General features: G+C 42.2%; 1 protein-coding gene across 14 annotated transcripts in view; it reads left to right on the plus strand.

The window, feature by feature from the left end:
* The window catches only part of dctn1b (dynactin 1b), a 39,789-nt gene that overhangs the window by 16,872 nt on the left and 4,440 nt on the right, over positions 1 to 18,477 (plus strand). For 3 of the 14 annotated variants that reach the window (XM_047610550.1, XM_047610541.1, XM_047610545.1), the window contains exons 6-27: positions 5,308 to 5,325; positions 7,067 to 7,087; positions 7,659 to 7,835; positions 8,789 to 8,812; positions 9,203 to 9,400; positions 10,143 to 10,347; positions 11,498 to 11,576; positions 11,667 to 11,826; positions 12,329 to 12,433; positions 14,292 to 14,483; positions 14,574 to 14,690; positions 14,787 to 14,939; positions 15,050 to 15,210; positions 15,294 to 15,462; positions 15,568 to 15,636; positions 15,725 to 15,937; positions 16,039 to 16,200; positions 16,532 to 16,663; positions 16,750 to 16,878; positions 17,005 to 17,147; positions 17,312 to 17,478; positions 17,979 to 17,990. In XM_047610550.1, coding sequence (XP_047466506.1) covers positions 5,308 to 5,325; positions 7,067 to 7,087; positions 7,659 to 7,835; positions 8,789 to 8,812; positions 9,203 to 9,400; positions 10,143 to 10,347; positions 11,498 to 11,576; positions 11,667 to 11,826; positions 12,329 to 12,433; positions 14,292 to 14,483; positions 14,574 to 14,690; positions 14,787 to 14,939; positions 15,050 to 15,210; positions 15,294 to 15,462; positions 15,568 to 15,636; positions 15,725 to 15,937; positions 16,039 to 16,200; positions 16,532 to 16,663; positions 16,750 to 16,878; positions 17,005 to 17,147; positions 17,312 to 17,478; positions 17,979 to 17,990 — 2,806 coding nt within the window. The remainder of the gene's footprint in view (positions 1 to 5,307; positions 5,326 to 7,066; positions 7,088 to 7,658; positions 7,836 to 8,788; positions 8,813 to 9,202; positions 9,401 to 10,142; positions 10,348 to 11,497; positions 11,577 to 11,666; positions 11,827 to 12,328; positions 12,434 to 14,291; positions 14,484 to 14,573; positions 14,691 to 14,786; positions 14,940 to 15,049; positions 15,211 to 15,293; positions 15,463 to 15,567; positions 15,637 to 15,724; positions 15,938 to 16,038; positions 16,201 to 16,531; positions 16,664 to 16,749; positions 16,879 to 17,004; positions 17,148 to 17,311; positions 17,479 to 17,978; positions 17,991 to 18,477) is intronic. The other 11 variants (XM_047610542.1, XM_047610547.1, XM_047610548.1 and 8 more) reach the window with 8 other exon arrangements.

Below are 18,477 nucleotides of genomic sequence, written 5' to 3' on the forward strand. Positions count from 1 at the left end.
TCACAGAGGGTCAGAGCATCTCCAAACCTGCAGCTCTCGTTGTGGTATTGAAATATTAAAGGTGGTGAATCAGAGACAGGATTGTTGTTGGAGCAGAAGGCTGCTGCTAGTGTTGTTTAGATTGTTGGAAAAGTTGATGCTGTTTCTGGTAGAAAAGAGTCAGAACGCACAGAGGAGGATCTCTGTTTGTTTTTGTTTGAGGCTGAAAAAGATCAATTCTGTCTTCACCGGAATAATCCTTGATTTCCTTTTGCTCCTCCGTGCTTGTGTTTCCACTTCATCCCAGGGAAATAGATTAAAAAAGATGAAGATGGGGGAATGAAATTTTAATTTGCAGGAGATGGAGACTGACAACTAAGGCTAATGATCTGATTATTGGAATATTTCTGCCAGACTCATGAATCTGCCTCCAGTTTAAGTGATCACAGCTAGATAGAAGGAAGTTTCGTCTCTTTAAGTTGAATCAAACCAAACTGCAGTGACAATATTACCAGTGTTATTATGGCTGATATGCTGCATTAGATATCAAAGTAACATCCACATCTGTGCCAGAGGCCAGGTTTTACCCACTTCACTTGTGGGTGGTTGTAATGTTGTGGCTGATTGGTGAACGTGAAGTTGTGAAGGGTGTCATTTTAAGTTAGAGTTTATCAAGTTTATCATCGAATTTAGCAAGTATTAAGATTACTTATCTTTTAATAGTTTTTTTCAGTGCCCTTTTCAAAGTATTTTACACAATTTATTCTTGTAGATTTAATTTTAAATGAATAAAAAAACAAGATAGTTTTAGAAATCTTTGTAAATTGTACCAAGAATCAAAAACTGTCTTGTGTCTAGAACCCGACTGGTGCAAAATATACTAATTGGATGGATCCAGTGTATCTTGTAATTAGAGCATCAGTCTGGCTTTATCCCATAAATCTTAATTGGTTAATCTCATAAGCAAACAGATAAATGATAACAAAACTAAATGTGAGCTGCAGGACATTTTATGGTTTTACTCTCATCTTATCTCTCCATCTCTCTTCTGTTGCTATAAATGAGATAAAATAAATAACATTTACCTCTGCTGTTGGTTAAAAAACATTTTTGGATCGACTGGGAACTTCCCGAGCGTCGTCTCTTGACCATGTGTCTCGTGTCCTTCCTGCTCATGCTGTACGGGGGACGTGAATCTAAATGCCTAAAATAATGAGACAGAAACGAGTAAATATTGTGTGTGTTAAAGGTGCATCCTCTTTAACCGTCGTCCTCGGCTCAGTCATACGCGCCGGCGTTCCTCTGCTGCTCCGTCTACAAAATGTCAGAATGTGAGTGAGGTGAAACCGGCCGCCCTCCCGCCTGCAGAGCATTGATTTCCTGTCGGCTCGGTTCTGCTTTATTGTCTCCGTGCTGCGGGTCGGGCTCTGAATGTCATAAACCTTAAATGTTCAGTCATGCGGTCTGGATGGAGCCGAGGCTTCAGGATCATACCTGCGTCAGATTTACAGACAAGACACAAATATGTATATTTATATTTATATTTATATTTATATTTATACGGAAAATAGATTAATTCACCTACTTTCCCTTAGATGAAGGTCTCAGCAGGAAGATGGATGATAGATGGATGTATTGATAGGTAGGTAGGTAGGTAGGTAGGTAGGAAGGTGGATGGATGCATTGATACGTAGGTAGGTAGGTAAGTAGGTAGGTAGGTACGTTGGTAGGTAAATGGATGGATTGATAGATAGGTAGATGGATGGATGGATGGATGGATTGGTAGGTAGGTAGGAAGGTAGATGGAAGCATTGATAGGTAGGTAGGTAGGTAGGTAGGTAGGTGGATGATAGATGGATGGATTGGTTGGTAGGTAGATGGATGCATTGATACGTAGGTAGGTAGGTAGGTAGGTAGGTAGGTAGGTCGGTAGGTAGGTAGGTGGATGCATTGATACATAGGTAGGTAGGTAAGTAGGTAGGTAGGTAGGTACGTTGGTAGTTAGATGGACGGATGGATGGATTGGTAGGTAGGTAGGTATATGGATGGATTGTTAGGCAGGTAGATGGATGGATGAGGGGTGGATGGATGGATTGGTTGGGAGGAAGTAAGGTAGGTAGGTAGGTAGGTAGGTAGGTAGGTGGATGCATTGATAGATAAGTAGGTAGATGGATGATAGATGGATGGATTGGTTGGTAGGTAGGTAGGTAGATGGATGGATGGATGGATGGATGGATGGATGGATTGGTAGGTAGGTAGGTAGGTAGGTAGGTGGATGGATGGATAGATAGGTGGATGGATGGATGGATGGATGGATGGATGGATGGATGGATGGATGGATTGGTAGGTAGGTAGGTAGGTAGGTAGGTAGGTAGGTAGGTAGGTAGGTGGATGCATTGATACGTAGATAGGTAGATGGATGGATGGATGGATTGATAGGTAGGTAGGTGGATAGATGGATGCATTGATAGATAAGTAGGTAGATGGATGATAGATAGATGGATTGGTTGGTAGGTAGATGGATGCATTGATAGGTAGGTAGGTATGTAGGTAGATGGATGGATGGATGGATGGATGGATGGATTGGTTGGTAGGTAGGTAGGTGGATGCATTGATACGTAGGTAAGTAGATGGATGATAGATAGATGGCTTAGTAGGTAGGCAGGTACGTAGGTAATAATTTTATGGATGCATCGATTTACATCTTAGATCTATTTACCTGAGAACTGGGGCTATTTTACATATTAATTTAACTCTAATAAGAACATATTTAATAAGAATAAATAGGAAAGTGAGGCTGAAATGTCTTTGTCCTCTTTAATACGTCTCGTTGCTGCTGACACCCACATAACCGAGAATCACGTCTTTATCAAATTTAGCCGTGTTGCACCTCCAGGACCAGCTGATGCACAGTTAAAGCTTCCTGGGCAGTAATTCTACCCCCCCCCCCAGCGATCCTCCCCGTGTGCTGGGAAAGCAGGAATCTGATCCATCTCCCCCCGTCCCATCATCCTTCATCACTTCTCTCCTCCCTCTCAGAGCAGCACTTAGCTGCAGAGAAAGCTCTTTAATATTTCAATAGGACAGATTTGCCTCGGCTGCTCTGTAATGGATACTCACGAGCTGGTTTCCTTTCGCCCGGTTGAATCTTATATATATATATTTATATTTTTTTTCTTAAATACTCACAATCGGATCCTGTCAAACGGAAACAATAGAGTCGTCTCCTTCGACTTCTGCTCGTGTTTTTGTCTGAGACGTGAAAGTATTTTTGGGTTCAAAGCTCACAGCTAATCAGAGTTTCCCCACTGATTAATCCTCTTACGTCCCTTCTCTCCTCCCGCTGAGCTGCTCGGGCCGAGATGGAGATTAGAGGGAGGAGAGGACGATATATAACTATAGCTGCTCAGATGGAATCAAGTGACACGTTAAATCACTTTATATTAAAATATCACGTTGTTTTAATGCAATTAGAATGATCTCAGCCGTGATAGTCTCAGACAGATGTCAGATTCTTTTCAAGACATAACTATAATACAGTATTAATAAAGAGAAATATGGATCAGTGTATTTACAGATAGATGAGTCAATAGCAGCTATTACTTTATAACTTATTATAACTGAGACTGGAGCGAATTAAACTAGAATAAATTTAACAAGAAGAGTGAAACTAAAGAGCAATCGTCCTCCTCAACCTAAACATATACACATCATTTTATTTATTTATTTATTTTAATCAATGATTCCTGAATACAGTGTGCTGTGTAATGTGCTTTGTTAAAGTTAATTGAAGCTTCCTGGGATTTGGTAAATAAATACCCACAGGTACTTGGTTAGTTTGGGATCTAGTGAATTTGGAGGCCGGATCAACACCATGTTCTTCTTAATGTTTGTTTAGTTGTTCCTAAACCGGTTTTGTGCATCAGGCTGTATCCTGCTGGGGTGTTGCTATGGGGGTGGGGGTGGGGGGGAGGGTATCTGGTCTGGTCTGGTCTAGGTGGGGGCTACATGTCTAAGTAACATCCACGGATCCAAAAGTTTCCCAGCAGAACGTTGAATTGTCACAAGCTGATCAACATTTACTTCTCCTGTCAGTGGTCATAATGTTGTGGCGGTTCAGTAGGAGCCAGCCTCTAAAATCTGCTTCTGTCTCTGAGTCCACATCAACGAGTGGTTGTGACGGAGGACGTCTACAGGTGGAGGACGCTCCCGTTTCGTTTTTTTGTAGTTAAAATAAAGAACTTCTGAGAATGATTCATCTTCGTAGACGTCGACGACGTGTGGAGACGTTTTCCTGCTTCGGGAGAAAAAAAAAAATAACACGTGACATAAACAGACAAAGCTGTGTGAAATTTTTTTTTTTTTTTTTTTTTTAAAATAATTATTAATGCAGATCAGGTGCAGGCCCCTCTTTTGTTTTTGTCTGCCTCGTTTCAATGAGCCCATTGGAGGATCGGCCAGCGTTGCTAGGCGACAGGAGAGGCTTGCATCAGGCTCGCTGCTCATTTTCACCTCGTCCGTCTCACATCCCCTGTTTCTGTCCCCAATCACTGCTTCACACACCGTCTCACCCGTCCCTCCCTCCCTCCCTCCCCCTCTCCCCCTTCCCCGTCTGCTTGTGGTGGAGGTGGTGATGAGTGGGTGAGAAGCAGGGAGGGAGGGAGGGAGGGAGGCAGGGAGGCAGGGAGGAGGCTACACAGTGATGTAATGCAAGCGCAGGGCATTGGCTGGGCTGACAAATCACAATGAGCAGAGTGAGGAGGAGAGAGGAGGAGGAGGAGGAGGAGGGGGGAGATATGACACAGGAGGGAGGAGGAGGGAGGTTAAGTGGGGGAGAGGCGTCTCCTCTCGGTGGAAGGCAACAGTATCGGGTCGGAGGCTGGCGGCAGCGGCGGCGGCAGCAGCAGCGGCGGCAGCGAGATGTCAGAGTCTTAATCGGAGCCGAAAGCAAAAGAGGGGAGGCAGCGACCGAGGGCTCCGGAGGGTGGATTATGAGAGGAGCCGAGAAAGAGGACAAAAAGGAGGACGACAGAGGGAGGAAGGGACGGACGGAGGGACGGAGGGAAGGAGGGAAGGAAGGAGGGGGGAGCCTGGGAATAAATCGCCGCGGCCATTTGCACCACTGCAGCTTCCCCGTCTGACTGTTTGGGCTTCAGCTTGATCCCTGTGGATCTCTGTGGATCTCTGTGGATCCCTGTGGATCTCTGCCCGTCTGCCTCAACGCCGTCCTCTCTGTGTGTTTGTGTATTTCTCGGTGACTGTGTTGTGGTTGTGTCTTCTTCTTCTTCCTCTTCTTCCTCTTCTTCTCTTGCAAATATGATGAGACAGACTCCTGCACCCCGGAAGGTACAGAACTCCATATGATCCTCGTTATGTGTTGGGATGATGATGATGATGATGATGATGATGATGTTGTCGTCATTTTGTTGCGTTGGCAGAGCTGTCGTAGAGGTCACGCTTACAAGTTTCCGCTTTTCGACCTTTTATTGATATTTTGAAGTGTATCTGCAGCTTCTTTGGTTCATTTAATTACTTTTTTTTTTTTTTTGCAGAATTTATTTCCACGCTTCTGTTCGTGTGTGTGTGTGTGTGTGTGATTGTGTGTGTGTGTGTAGTTTATGGGTTTTTTCTTTGGCTCCATCACGGTGACAGTTTCACTCTCTCTCGGCTGCAGATGTGCTTTCAGTACAGCTTGTCCTGGTTCAAGAGGTGCTGTCAGCTCTGATTTGGTACAGCTGTTAGCTCGGGCTAATTTCTGCCCGACGGTCCGACTCTGATCCGATAAAGACCGATAACTAGTCGTGGGGGGGTGGGGGGGGTCAAAGGTAGAAGATCGTTTTATGTGAGAGAATCTGCACAGACCTGGGTTGGACAGTCAGTTATTTATGTAATGTATGTAGCACTAATTATGAGTAAATGTGCTATTTTTAAATGGATTAATCACGTTATTAATTAATTAAATGCTAAACTAGAGTCCACAACTTTTTGAAAATTGGTTTATACAATAATTCAGAAGCAGGAACGGAGTTAACCAACACGAAGAGCAAAGTTTCCTTTAGTTAATTAATGAGTTATGAACATTTACTTGGATTAAAACAGTTTATCCTTCTTAATACTGGGAGATTATTTTACACTTTATACTCAGAAACAGATAAGTGTTAAATGAAAAATGCAAAAAAGTTTAACATTTACTTTTCCTTTTCATTAATAATTTAATATCTTTTGAATTTTTCTGGACTGAATTTGAATTTGAAGAAAAAAAAAAAAGTCCATAGACTCATAATGGATAAAAAAAATATATATATAAATAGAAAATAATTTTCCAGTTGTTTGATAATGAAAACAATCCCAAATATGACTGTAAAAGTCAAAAATAAAGTTTCAAATACACGTTTTGCCATAATGAGATTATAATGTAGTAAAACAGTGAAACATATTGTGGACTCTTCAAACTAAACAAAGTTTGAATTTAGTCAAATTTAACCGAAGCGATCAATCAAATTTTTAGTGTTTACTTCGTCCGAGCTGTAAAATTTATTTAAATATCGTGATTATCTCAACTTTTTACTAAGTATTCTGTCAGAAATCCTCAATTTCTCAAGTTTATCTGATAATACTTGAAGTTTTTGGTTAAAAATGTTAAAAACCTCAGGTCTGTTTTAGAGGAACTCGTCCTCTCCTTGTCTCAGAGCTTTTACTTTCACGAAAGCAGCAGATCTCAGATCTGAGATGAAGCCGATCGGGACACAAAGCGTCATTGAGGGTCACGGCGGTCGTACCAGACACAGCGTTCATGTTGTTTTTTTTTTTTTTGGTCTCGTGGGAGGAAGAGATGAGGCCCTGGAGACCGGCGAGGGCAGGAGACATGATTAGAGAATGAGAAATATTATAAAGTAGAAGACGAGGATGAGAACTAAAACAGGGTTTTCAGAAAAGCCGTGTCAGCATCATTCGCCCATTTCATCGTTTTTCTTTGTGATTCTTCCGTTTCATATGAACTTGGCCTTGAATCTCTAACCCTGGATGTTTCTTTCCTTCCCTCCTTCCCCCTTTTCCTGCTTCCTCTCCTCCTCTTTTCCTTCCTCAGACCACGGCCAGAAGGCCAAAGGTGAGCCCAGTCTGCAACATCCTCAGGGCTTTTACTTCCTATTACTTTCACCTCATTCAAGACTTTATACGTTAGAACTTTCTCTTCATTTTCTCTGCACACACGTTTTTCCACATGTTTATCAGGTTGTTTATTAAATTAACTGCATTACATTCCCAGATATCAAATGCTTTGTAACTTTAATTAGAGTTTTCATTTAATTTTGAGCATTTTTCAGTAGGAGTTTTGTATTAGAGGCTTAACCGAAGAGCTAACACACCATAAAATAAACCATGTAGCTGCTAGTCTCTGCTAATTACACTTTATATGATGCAAAATGTGTTTTTTACTAATGAGTGCATATCTCATAATTGGGAAAAAAGTTAGAAATATTCATTTGTTGTAAATTTTTAGACAATATCTACTCGGGAAGATGAAAACCATCATGTATTCTCTGCTTCCTGTGACTAGATTAGAGGTTTGTCATATAGAGACTTATTTAAACATATTCATTTAGGGGAGACTAATAACAGTGAGACGTTTTATGTACTTTATGTTTTCCTTCATCGCATATTTTCCTGATTTCCTCCAGCAGCCCAGCCGAGCTGCAGGCACCGGGGGGAAGGGGGCGGCGTCCGGCTCGGCCTCCGCCTCCGCCGGCGAGATGAGCAGCAGCGAGCCCAGCACGCCGGCCCAGACCCCGCTGGCCGCTCCGGTCATCCCCACCCTCCACTCCCCCGGAAACCCCCCGGCCCCCGTCCCCAGCAAGGTGGGAAAGCAGTCAAAGGTTCACACTCTGGTTACACCGCGCACAGGGTTAGGAGTAGAAGGACGAAACACGGTTCTGTGGTTCTGTAGATCGAGGGAGACTCGGGCTAAAATCAGGCGTGACATATATTTGTCGTTTCTCTTCTATATATACATACTCTTTGACAGCTGTCAGGTTATATCGACGTCATTCAAGTCAGAAATGAGCCACAGGGCAACGTGGAGAACCTTCAAAATGAAATAAAATACAATAAAATGCACCAAATCTTGTGATTCATCTATCAAACTAGAAGCATTTTACAGGAAAAGTACTTCAAGAGGTGATATTTTCTCAGTGCAGCTTCAAATAATCTCATAATTTGTCTGTGAGAAATCAGAAATATACACAAGCTGAGATCGAATCCAACCAACCAACAAATAAAAAGATCAGATTCAACCATAAAAGTCTCCTATTTGTTAAGATGGATCAATGAAATGATAATGAATCACCAGAATGATTAGTTTTACTTCCACAGATTTGCACACATCACTATATTTAGATTAACTGTGCAGATTAATTGTCATGTTGAGAGACACATCCAGTGTGATGTCATTTCTCCCAATATCACATATTTTACCTGAGTAACATTTATTGTTATAAATTAGATGCTGATGCTTCAATTGCTCATAAAATAAAAAATATATCTGTAATTTTACCAGAAGAGCAAAATAAAAAACTAGGAAAAAAAAGTCTTTACCTGGAGATAAATAGATTGAATCATCAAATGTAGAGGAAGTGATGTTGTCTTGAGTCCAGATCCTTTAAAGACCCAGTGAGTTTCTAAATGTCTGTGAACTTCACCGTGGGCGTAGATTGAACCCGTTCAACACGTTCATTTATATTTAAATGTCAGCGATTGTCTTTCGGTCCGTTTTTAACTTTTAGTCATGCTCTAACTCCCCCCCTCGGCCCAGGAGGACGTCGCTATGGAAACACAGGTGCAGCAGCAATGTGGCGTGATGTGCTTGATAACTCAAGTGTTGTTTTCTCTCACTAACGTTTCAATAAGTCGTGGAAGGTGTGACACTTTTAATTGGCTTGTGTGTGACAGAGAAAAAAGGGGATTAATCGGGTGTTAGATTTATAGAAGTGGCAACTACTAAAAAGCATGTGTTTGACTTCTCTGCACAGGTGAGTCACATTTAGGAAGCTTTAAACCTGATCCGCTGCTGTTATTATTCACTAGAGCGATCGTGAAAGTGAAACGATTTAAAGAAACGTCACACAAATAAAAAGCTGGAGTAATAGATGGAGCAGGATTAAAGCTTCCTTATGTGTGTTAAAGCGTTTTTCCTTCTGTCCTCATCACCTCATCCTTGGTCACGCAGGAGGAGGAGGCGCTGCGAGCTCAGGTGAAGGACCTGGAGGAGAAGCTGGAGACTCTGAAGATGAAGCGAACGGAGGACAAGGCCAAACTGAAGGAGCTGGAGAAGCACAAGATCCAGCTGGAGCAGCTGCAGGAGTGGAAGAACAAGATGCAGGAGCAGCAGGCCGAGCTGCAGAAGCAGCTCAAAGAGGCCAAGAGGGTATGAGACGCTCAGTGGTGCAAACATGGCAACCACAAAATGGCTGCGGACGAGAGAGAGAGATGATGCAAATTAGGTCGGTTTAAATTTAAAAGCTGACACGGACGGAACTAAATGTGTGGATATAGTTAGATTTAATTACTAGTCCTTCAAATCAGGCACTCAGGCTAAGCTGCAGATAGATTTTAAAGGATCATACTGATGTTTTAGGCAGTTAAATCTCTGAAAACCTCAGATCTCAGACATGAACTCTTTAAATCTTCTAGCTATGGCTCTAAAGTTGTAGATATTCACACATCTGTTCTGCTAGTTGACTCTTTTTAACAGAAGAAAATGGCGACTAATCACCAAAGAACATTATTCTTGTCACACAAGGCTGAAAATTCAATGAGATATATAAAAAAATAAACAAATACACGTATATATTAATGTCTAAAGGAAATTAAATAAAGCACATTGTTGCACATTTGCATTTGCACACAAGACACTTTAGCTAAATATTTTATTTACAGTACATACTTTATTTAAATTGGACTGTATATTTTTACTTTCTTCTAGTTTTATTTTGTATTCTTATATCTCTGCCTTGTTCATATTCGTTGACTCCTAGTACAAAATAATAACAATAATAATAATCTATTTATATGGCACCTTTCACGTCACCCAAGGCCTAACAGAGAATAAAGACTAAAATAAAAACCATAAATAATAGTAATGAAGTGATCCTGAATGTCGTGCGTAGGAGGCCAAAGAAGCCCTGGAGGCGAAGGAGCACTACATGGAGGAGATGTCGGACACGGCGGACGCCATCGAGATGGCGACGCTGGACAAAGAGATGGCCGAGGAGAGGGCGGAGTCTCTGCAGCTGGAGGTCGACTCCCTCAAGGAGAAAGTGGACGAGCTCACCATGGACCTGGAGATCCTCAAGCACGAGATCGAGGAGAAAGGTAGAACACGCTGAGGCACGACCAGAACCAGAACCAGAACCAGAATCAGAACCAGAATCAGAGCCAGGTTACAGGAGTGTGATGCTGTCAGATCTGAAACCAGGTGATATCTAACAGCAGCAGATAAAGAAGTTTCAAATTAGGTTGAATCTTGTGTGGGAATGTGAGCAGGATCAGTTAAACTACACTATTTATGCTAAACTGCATTTCGTTGCTCTGTACCTGCACATGTGCAATGACAATAAAGTTGAATCTAATGTAAATTTGTAATTCCAAACAAAAACATTTAAGACCCTTAACGTAAAATTAGCCGAGATTAAACAATATGTTTAAGTAGTAAAAGTTTTTACTCAAACCTGAGCTCTATGTTTATATGCGACACTGATCAGCTGTTCTACAGTTTATTCATCATAGATGACGTTGTGTTGTTGTGGAGATATTTGTGGAAAAGCTTCGTCTTTCTCAATGTCTCTCAGTAAATGCGTTTCCATTACAGTTTTTAAGCTAAATAAAAGCAACATTTCTGCAATTTCGATAAAGTACTTTTACTCTTTGTACATGTTTCCATTGAAAGGTGTTTTGCGAATGAGCTGTAACTCTTGTAAAGTCTTAAATTCTCATCACTTTGAGTAAATGGTCTTCAAAATAAACCGGTCACATGACCCCCTGCATCAAATACGTGAAATACGAATCACCTCATGAGAGCGTAAAAGTGTTTTAGCCGTTTTAGTTTTTCGAAATGTAGGTGTTTCCATTACCAGTGTTTTATTGTGATATTTAGTTTTTTTGCGTATTTCTAGGAGGGAATGGAAACACAGCAAACGACTGATTCAACGTACTGAATCATCTTAAAAGCTGAGGTCTGACTAGAAGCAGTGATTTAGTGCAAAAAACTAGGATCACAACCTGATCAAATATTTCAAATAAGCTTAATATGTGAAACAAAATGTAGCTCATGAGAAAAGCAGGGCTCCACTGTAACGTGATCAGACTGTTAAAATGATTTATTTATTTTTTTTAATTTCCCATCGATCAGAGCCAGCGTTCAACCACAGCGCTATTAGTCAAATTAAAAAAACTGGCCGTCATCTCTTTTGGCGGCGACTCGACGATTGAATAAATTAAAAAGTTGGACTCGTCTCGTTTTCAGGTTCGGACGGCGCCGCCTCCAGTTACCACGTGAAACAGCTGGAGGAGCAGAACGGTCGGCTGAAGGAAGCTCTGGTCAGGTGAGGCTCGGGGGGAAAAACGTGCACCAGAAAAAGGTTTGTCGTGAGAAAAGGTTTCGGATACGCGTCAAAGTTTGTGCCGTGTGTCAGGATGCGCGACCTGTCGGCGTCGGAGAAGCAGGAGCACGTGAAGCTGCAGAAGCAGATGGAGAAGAAGAACACGGAGCTGGACTCTCTGAGAGGACAGAAGGAAAAACTGCAGGAGGAGATGAAGGTGGCGGAGAGGACCATTGACGAGCTGAAGGAGCAGGTCAGACATTTAGAGAGGACGAGAGACCCAGCGTCCTCATACGGGGACGTCAAGTTTTAGGGCTTGTGGCAGCTTCTTATTCTGCCTCATTTAAACTTTTATCCTGTTAACTTGATACTAGTTGGTGTAAAAACATGATAGCGGCCATTTCAGTGGATTCATTCTACAACCAATCACGTAACAGATCAAAAATGTACAAAACCTCATCAAAATATACAGTTTAAGCTTCTTTATTCGTGCTTATTAACGAGCTATTACTCAATTCGGGACATTGGGACTTCATTATTTGCATGAAAATTAACATATTTTGTTACATATTGGTAACTTTATTATAATATGGAGTGAAATAAACCCTGTGTCCACACATGAGGACATTTTTCTTCCAAAAACTACTTCCTGTTCAAACATAATGCTTAATTTTTATAGTACTGATCCCAAATAAAGAGATATGGAGAAATTAAAAATGCACACCAAGCATTTGTGATTTTCTTTTCTGTTCCAGGTGGACGCAGCTTTAGGGGCGGAGGAGATGGTGGAGACTCTGACGGAGAGGAACCTGGACCTGGAGGAGAAAGTCAGGGAGATGAGAGAGACCGTCAGCGACCTGGTGAGTCTAAATCTCTGAGAAAAGGAATGAATCTCCAAACGTTGTCGTTCTGCTCGGACCATTGAATCTGTTCAGAAATCAGAGGAAATGAAAGCGCTGCTGTTTGCTGACTCACGGGGATCATTGATATGCTTGTGGTGCCCTCTGGTGTTTATCACTTGCTGCTATTGTCCTTCATTTTACTCTGACCTCAGTTACATATATATTAATTTCAAACTGACTTCAGACATGGTTTCACACTAATTAATTAATTAACTCAACAAGGATCCAATCAGAAGTCGCTTTCTGTTGATTGAGATTAGATGCTGCTTGTGTTTGAAGCAGCTGTGACTATTTATTCCCAACAAACTGAAGATGATGAATGAAATAATTTGCATGAGCGATAATGAGTTGCTTCCCAAAGCCCCATTCACACGGGACTAGTTTTACTCAAGGACGTCTAGTGTTGTGTAATAATTTCAGAGGACGTCTACACGGTAAATTACTCGCCCTGTTTCTCTTAGCACAGAGATCCTGTGATAAAACGAATCCATTTTTTATTTTTAAAATGATTCGTTTTGTTTGCAGCTTTTTTTTCTGCCTCTTCTCACACAGGAATTGAGAAGGATTTGTTATAAATGTGTAAATGTTTGGGTGCAAAGTCTAGATGCATAAACCATGAGATGTGTTGATGAGATGTGTTGCAGAATATTTTTATTATTAATCCAAATCCACCAACTAACTACAGATATAATATCACCTCTGACACGTAGGGGAGTGGAAGTGGAAAGTAGAGGAGACATAACCAGAGTTTATTTGTCCCGTGGAAATGAGCCTCATGAAATATGAACACAGACAGAAGGTTCATTTCTAAATCATTTCTAAATGATTCATGCATCAAGGTGTTGTGCTGAGTTTAACAGTTTAAAACAACTACGTGAAACATGTTCAACATTATCTATATTTAAATGAAAACTGAAACAAAGTGTAAAGATTTTTACACATTTGTTTTTTTTTTTTTTTTTTGTTTTATTTTTATTATCATTCAAATATATTTTGGGCTATTTGAATTTATTCTGAGGCATCATTTATTGCATTTGTGTGCGTTTGTGTGTCGAAGCACAGATGTAACCCCATGTTTTTCTATAGCCCTGTTCGCATGAGACTAGTTTTACCTTGGACCTCTGATAATTTGTAATAATCACGGAGGTCGTCTGTGATTTTAATCTCATGCAAATCGTCCGTGTCCGTGATTTGCAAAGTAGAAGTTACACCACAAATTATGTGAACCGTAATTCTCGTAACACAGAGGTTCTCTGATGAAACCAATCAAGTGCAAATCAACTCTTGTCCCTTAAGAAACATGAAGGATGTGCTATAATTCAAAGTTTGGAAAGATGTTACAGCACAAAGTGGAGATGTCGCTGAACCATTCACCGTTTAGACAAATAAAATCATTAAACCAACCATTAATGTGTTTATCGGCAAAGTCAGGTTTGATTTAAATACTGACAGGTCGTTGGTTATTTCTTCCCCGGGATAAATAGTATCGAATGCATTTTTTTATCATCCATTATAATTTGCAAAGTAATTAAAACTGTCTCTTACATGCAGTGGGGTGAGATGGAAAGTAGCAGAGCCATAACAACGAACGCGAATTTGAGTAAACGACAGAGTTTGTTTATCCTGTGTGAATGCATGACATGAAACACAGACGTAGGGGGTAACATCTGAATGACTAGGGCTTATGTGTAATGTTCCTTTTTTTTAATAAGTGCAAACAGTAAACAAAGAAATAAATCACATGACAGGTGAAACTAATCATATATATGAACAGAGCTTAAGTGAGTACATGTCGATCGTCGTCTCCATCCTGCAGGAAGCTATAAACGAGATGAACGACGAGCTGCAGGAGAACGCCAGAGAGACGGAGCTGGAGCTCAGAGAGATGTTGGACCTGGGGGCGGCCAGAGTCCGCGAGGCCGACAAACGAGTGGAGGCCGCTCAGGAGACGGTCGCCGACTACCAGCAGACCATCAAGAAGTACCGCGAGCTCACAGCTCACCTGCAGGTACTGGTTCAGAAGAGACGTGTCGCGTCATGTGCAGCACATCGAGCCCGTTGTCTGATCATCATATGCATGTGTGTGTGTTTGCTGCAGGAGGTGAACAGAGAGCTGACCAGCCAACAGGAAGCCTCGGCCGAGCTGCAGCAGCAGCCTCCAGCAGAGATGTTTGATTTCAAGATCAAGTTTGCAGAGACGAAGGCGTACGCCAAGGTCAGAACGACGAGGTTCTAATTTCAGATTTAAACTCAGGGTCTGCACACGTTCATGATTTATGCTGTATATGTGTGTGTGTGTGTGTGTTTTCAGGCTATTGAGATGGAGCTGAGGAAGATGGAGGTGAGTCAAGCCAACAGACACGTTTCTCTCCTGACCTCTTTCATGCCCGAGTCCTTCCTTCGTCACGGTGGCGACCACGACTGCATCCTGGTGCTGCTGCTCATCCCCAGACTCGTCTGCAAGGTAAATCCCATTTCCAGTTCACGGTGAGGAAGGTTAGGTTGTACTTGGAGTATTTTTAGACTGCAGCTGTTTTATTTATTTATTTATTTATTTATTTTTTGTGTCTTCAGGCCGAGCTGATCAGCAAACAGGCGCAGGAGAAGTTTGACCTGAATGAAAACTGCGTGGAGCGAGCCGGCCTGAAAGGAGCCGTCGGGGAGCAGATGAGCTTCGCGGGCGGTCTCGTCTACTCGCTCAGTCTCCTCCAGGCCACGCTCCACAAATACGAGCAGTACGCTTCGCCCACTTCATCACAGATAAACCTGTATATAAGTGACTAGTTTCCTTCACATTGAGCTTTTGTGTGTGTGTTAGAGCTCTGTCTCAGTGCAGTGTGGATGTCTACAAGAAGATTGGCTCTCTGTACCCGGAGATGAGCGTCCACGAGCGATCTCTGGATTTCCTCATCGACCTGCTGCACAAGGACCAGCTGGACGAGACGGTCAACGTGGAGCCACTCACTAAGGCCATCAAATACTACCAGGTGATTTTCCATTAAGCAGTAACACGACGTCAAAGTAAATTACCTTCTGCGTCAAACACAAGATCAAGAAAAGTTGCCTTGATGACGTGTTTTGTCCCTTTTCAGCACCTGTACAGCATCCACCTGGTAGATCAGAACGAGGACTGCACCATGCAGCTGGCTGATCACATCAGAGTGAGTACCAATGAATGAAAAGTAAAACCTAGAACGTCTCTGAGGATTCCTGCAGCTTCATCGCCCCCCCTGTTCGTTGCGTGTACAGTTTACCCAGAGTGCCTTGGACTGCATGGCGGTGGAGGTGGGCCGTCTGCGGTCGTTCCTGCACGCCGGTCAGGAGAAGGCCGACCTCGCCGTGCTGCTGAAGGACCTGGAGACGTCCTGCAGCGACATCAGGCAGTTCTGCAAGAAGATCCGCCGCAGGATGCCGGGGACGGACGCGCCGGGCATCCCGACGGCGCTCAGCTTCGGGCAGCAGGTAACCGACGGCAACCAGGCTCGCGCGTAGAGTTTTCACAGAACGTCTGCGTCTCACGATTTTCATCGACCGTCTGCTGATGTTTTCTCGACGGGGTGCAGGTGTCGGACACGCTGTCGGACTGCAGGAAACACCTGACCTGGGTGGTGGCCGTGCTGCAGGAGGTGGCGGCGGCCGGGGCTCAGATGGTGTCGCCTCTGGGCGAACAGGAGGGGCTGTCGGCCGTCAAACTGGAGGACGTGGCGTTCAAGGCCGGAGAACAGGTGCGTACGCTGATACCTGACCACGACTAGAAAGATCACACATTTCATTTATCATAAGACAAGAGGAATATAAATTAGTGCTACAAAAAATCTGCAAAATATACTGAACAAACGGGAGGAACATAAATTGCATGATCAGAGGAAGTCTAATGTACCCAGACAAAATCTATAATGTCTACTACACCTGTGAATAGAATAAATAATCGAGGTCAAAAAAAAGGAATGGTAATTTAGTCACATATTTATTGTAATTTGTACTTTTTAAAGATAAGATGCAGTTTTGAGCCTATACACTGGACACCTTATTTATTTTAAATGCTTTCATGATCAGATCTATGGATCCCAGGGCGCCAACCCCTACGAGTGTCTGCGACAGTCCTGCAGCATCGTCATAGCAACCATGAACAAGATGGCGACGGCCATGCAGGAGGGAGAGTACGACTCAGAGAAGCCTCAGAACAAGGTGACTCGTTGTGACGACTTAGTTTTGCGTTTTAAAAACTCGTCTCCAGCTGGAGCAGGAAGTCATTTTCATCCGTCTCCTCCCAGAATCCTCCGCCGGTGGACGTGCGAGGGGCGGCCCTGCGAGCAGAGATCACGGACGCAGAAGGTCTCGGCTTGAAGCTGGAGGACAGAGAGACGGTGATCAAAGAGCTGAAGAAGTCTCTCAAGATCAAGGTAGAAAAAAACAAAACAAAACACAAACGTCCTGATGTTTCATAAAAAGCAACTGAACTGAACGTGTTGTTGCGCAAAGAAACACGAGTAGAAAGTTGTGCAGACGCAGCGTTTTTGTGTTTCCAGGGAGAGGAGCTGAGCGAGGCCAACGTCCGTCTCAGTCTGCTGGAGAAGAAGCTGGACAGTTCGTCTAAAGACGCGGACGAGCGCGTTGAGAAGATTCAAACTCGACTGGACGAGGCCCAGACTCTGCTGAAGAAGAAAGAGAAGTAAGGACGAACTCAGAGGAAGAGCTGATGTTTAATAGTTCACTGTTTTAAAAGCTGCTTTTTTCCCCTTCATGTATTTTATTGTGTATAGCTGATATAGTATACAAGTCGTTTACTGTGACAGACGTGTCCAGCTGTGTGACGTCGTCCTCTCGTCTCTGCAGGGAGTTCGAGGAGACGATGGACGCTCTGCAGGCCGACATCGACCAGCTGGAGTCGGAGAAGGCCGAGCTGAAGCAGCGGATCAACAGCCAGTCAAAGATGACGGTGGACGGGCTGAGAGGAGCCGGGCCGTCGGGAATCGCTTCCATCGTCACGGGGATGTCAGGAGGTGAGTGACGGAGGAGGGGGACGAGAAATACGACACGAGCAAACAGAACATGCATCAACAGCAACGTACAGAAACACTGAAGAGCAGCTTTACTTTAAAGGTTAATTTAAGTTAATAATGAATATTTTGAGTTGAGTAAAAAACTGCCTGCAAGAACTAAGAACATTAGACATCAAATATTTTCATTTTTTCAAAATAAAGTTCATAAAATATATTTTTTTCTTTATTGTGCCAAACACACACTGATCCATGACTCCAAAAACCAACTTTCATATCAAATTTTGAATCTTAGGCTCCTAGTAAAGAAGCTTTATATATGCATTGCATTTGCAAATTATACTTATAATAGACTAAATACCAAACATGAGAATTATTTTGATCTGGTTATTTATCATAATTTTAGCTCCAGCTCCAGAGTTTAATTCCTATTTTCCGACTCTTTTCTCTCTGTGTAACATCTTCTCTCTTAATCTCTCCTCATTTATCTATTTATTCTGCAGAGGAACAGAAAGGTATCTACAGCTTGTGTTGGCATCTGTTGTGAATCTGTTTGCTGTTATAAAAAAAAAAAACTCTTGAAAATGTAACGTGTTAACTGTGCATGGGTTTGACAGCAGCTGAATAAATAACATGCATGTTTTATTCAGACTGTGTGCACGTTTAAAACATTTACTTGAACAAATGATTATTTATAAAGTCAGTTTTTCAACCTGAACGCATGAAAATAAGCTTAATTTATTTGCATGTGCAGATATTAAGAAAATCTGAGTCAATAACAAGCTTTAAATATAGTTTCATTTAGTTTTTTTCTAAATTTAAAAGCAGAAAATGAGAAAAGTGAACAATAATTGTGTAAAACATCTGTGATATATTTAATTATAGTGATTTTAATACTGTAGCAGGTGAAGAGGGAGTTAGTTTTCACTCCTTTATAAACTTATTTAGGTCTTAAAATCTTCAGTGTGCATGTTTTTATATGTTTTTTATATGTTTTTATAT

Source organism: Mugil cephalus, chromosome 17 (assembly GCF_022458985.1).
Source record: "Mugil cephalus isolate CIBA_MC_2020 chromosome 17, CIBA_Mcephalus_1.1, whole genome shotgun sequence".
In the NCBI taxonomy this organism is placed as follows: domain Eukaryota; kingdom Metazoa; phylum Chordata; class Actinopteri; order Mugiliformes; family Mugilidae; genus Mugil; species Mugil cephalus.